Raw genomic sequence first — 1,030 nt, 5'->3', positions numbered from 1 at the left:
TTAAGAAATTCAATGAGAAAATTTTTTCCTTTTCGGCATCATCTGTTGAATCATCACTCAAATAGGTGTGAAAATCCCCATCGAGTATATCAAAAATTTCTTCATTTATTTATGAATGTGCTCATTTTTAGGACAAAGAACCTCACAATTAGGTATATTTTTAATATTATTTATAGATACACTATTTCCAAAGGTAGATTCAATAATAGATCCATTACAAATCATTCCATGGGGATTTCAATAACATCCATTCTCCAAGTTTTACTAACCATCTGCTATAAGTGGAATACTCAGATATCATATTAGTTTTCAGAGACAACTGTCTGAAACATCCCCAAACACCACAGTACTTTAAACTCATTTGTACTATGGCCAATCGCATAGCATGCGGCGCAACACTGAGACATTGTTGAAAATCCCCTCCGAGGAAGAAAACTTTCTCACCAAATGTCACATTCAAATTCATAATTTCTCTTAATCATCTATCTATGGCGTTTATAGCATGACTGGATACCATAGTGCATTCATCAATAATGAGAAGTTGGGAATATGTATCGCGCATGCATGAGTCAATGTTTATTTTTAAATTGCCAGTGTGCGTCATATGTACTGTACGGTAGGATGGTTGGACAGACATATGATCAGTCACTTAGCCTTTTATATAGATAGTCTGTCAACTCTCTCTACAATGTAACATCCTTTGTTTCCAGTGAATACTGTACTTGAACACTCTGTAGAAATTTAAGAAACATTTGTTTACTACTGACAGTTTGACTTCCAAGCCTCACTGTGATAGTTATGGGAAGTAATCCATCTATGGCCTTTTCTGTTTATTAGAAAACAACTGAAGATAGAAATATGAAGAATAAACAGTCAGCAAATAATAGAGCATCCAGTGCCTCCGGCAGGTAATCAAATTCTCATCATCTCTGATTTATGGGTTTACATTACACAAAGCTAGTTTTAATTGAACTTCTATAAATTGCATTTGTTGTTACTTGATTTTCTCTTAATTCCCCTCTCCTGAGTG

At 34.4% G+C, this 1,030-nt stretch overlaps 1 protein-coding gene across 2 annotated transcripts in view; it reads left to right on the top strand.

Annotated features, from left to right (window-relative positions):
• The window catches only part of MAP9 (microtubule associated protein 9), a 25,391-nt gene that overhangs the window by 13,660 nt on the left and 10,701 nt on the right, over positions 1-1,030 (top strand). For both annotated transcript variants that reach the window (XM_015568576.1, XM_006754273.2), the window contains exon 8: positions 838-908. In XM_015568576.1, the coding sequence (XP_015424062.1) occupies positions 838-908 (71 nt within the window). The remainder of the gene's footprint in view (positions 1-837; positions 909-1,030) is intronic.

Source organism: Myotis davidii, unplaced genomic scaffold (genome assembly GCF_000327345.1).
Source record: "Myotis davidii unplaced genomic scaffold, ASM32734v1 scaffold392, whole genome shotgun sequence".
Taxonomy (NCBI): domain Eukaryota; kingdom Metazoa; phylum Chordata; class Mammalia; order Chiroptera; family Vespertilionidae; genus Myotis; species Myotis davidii.
This window is presented reverse-complemented; position numbering and strand designations above follow the sequence as displayed.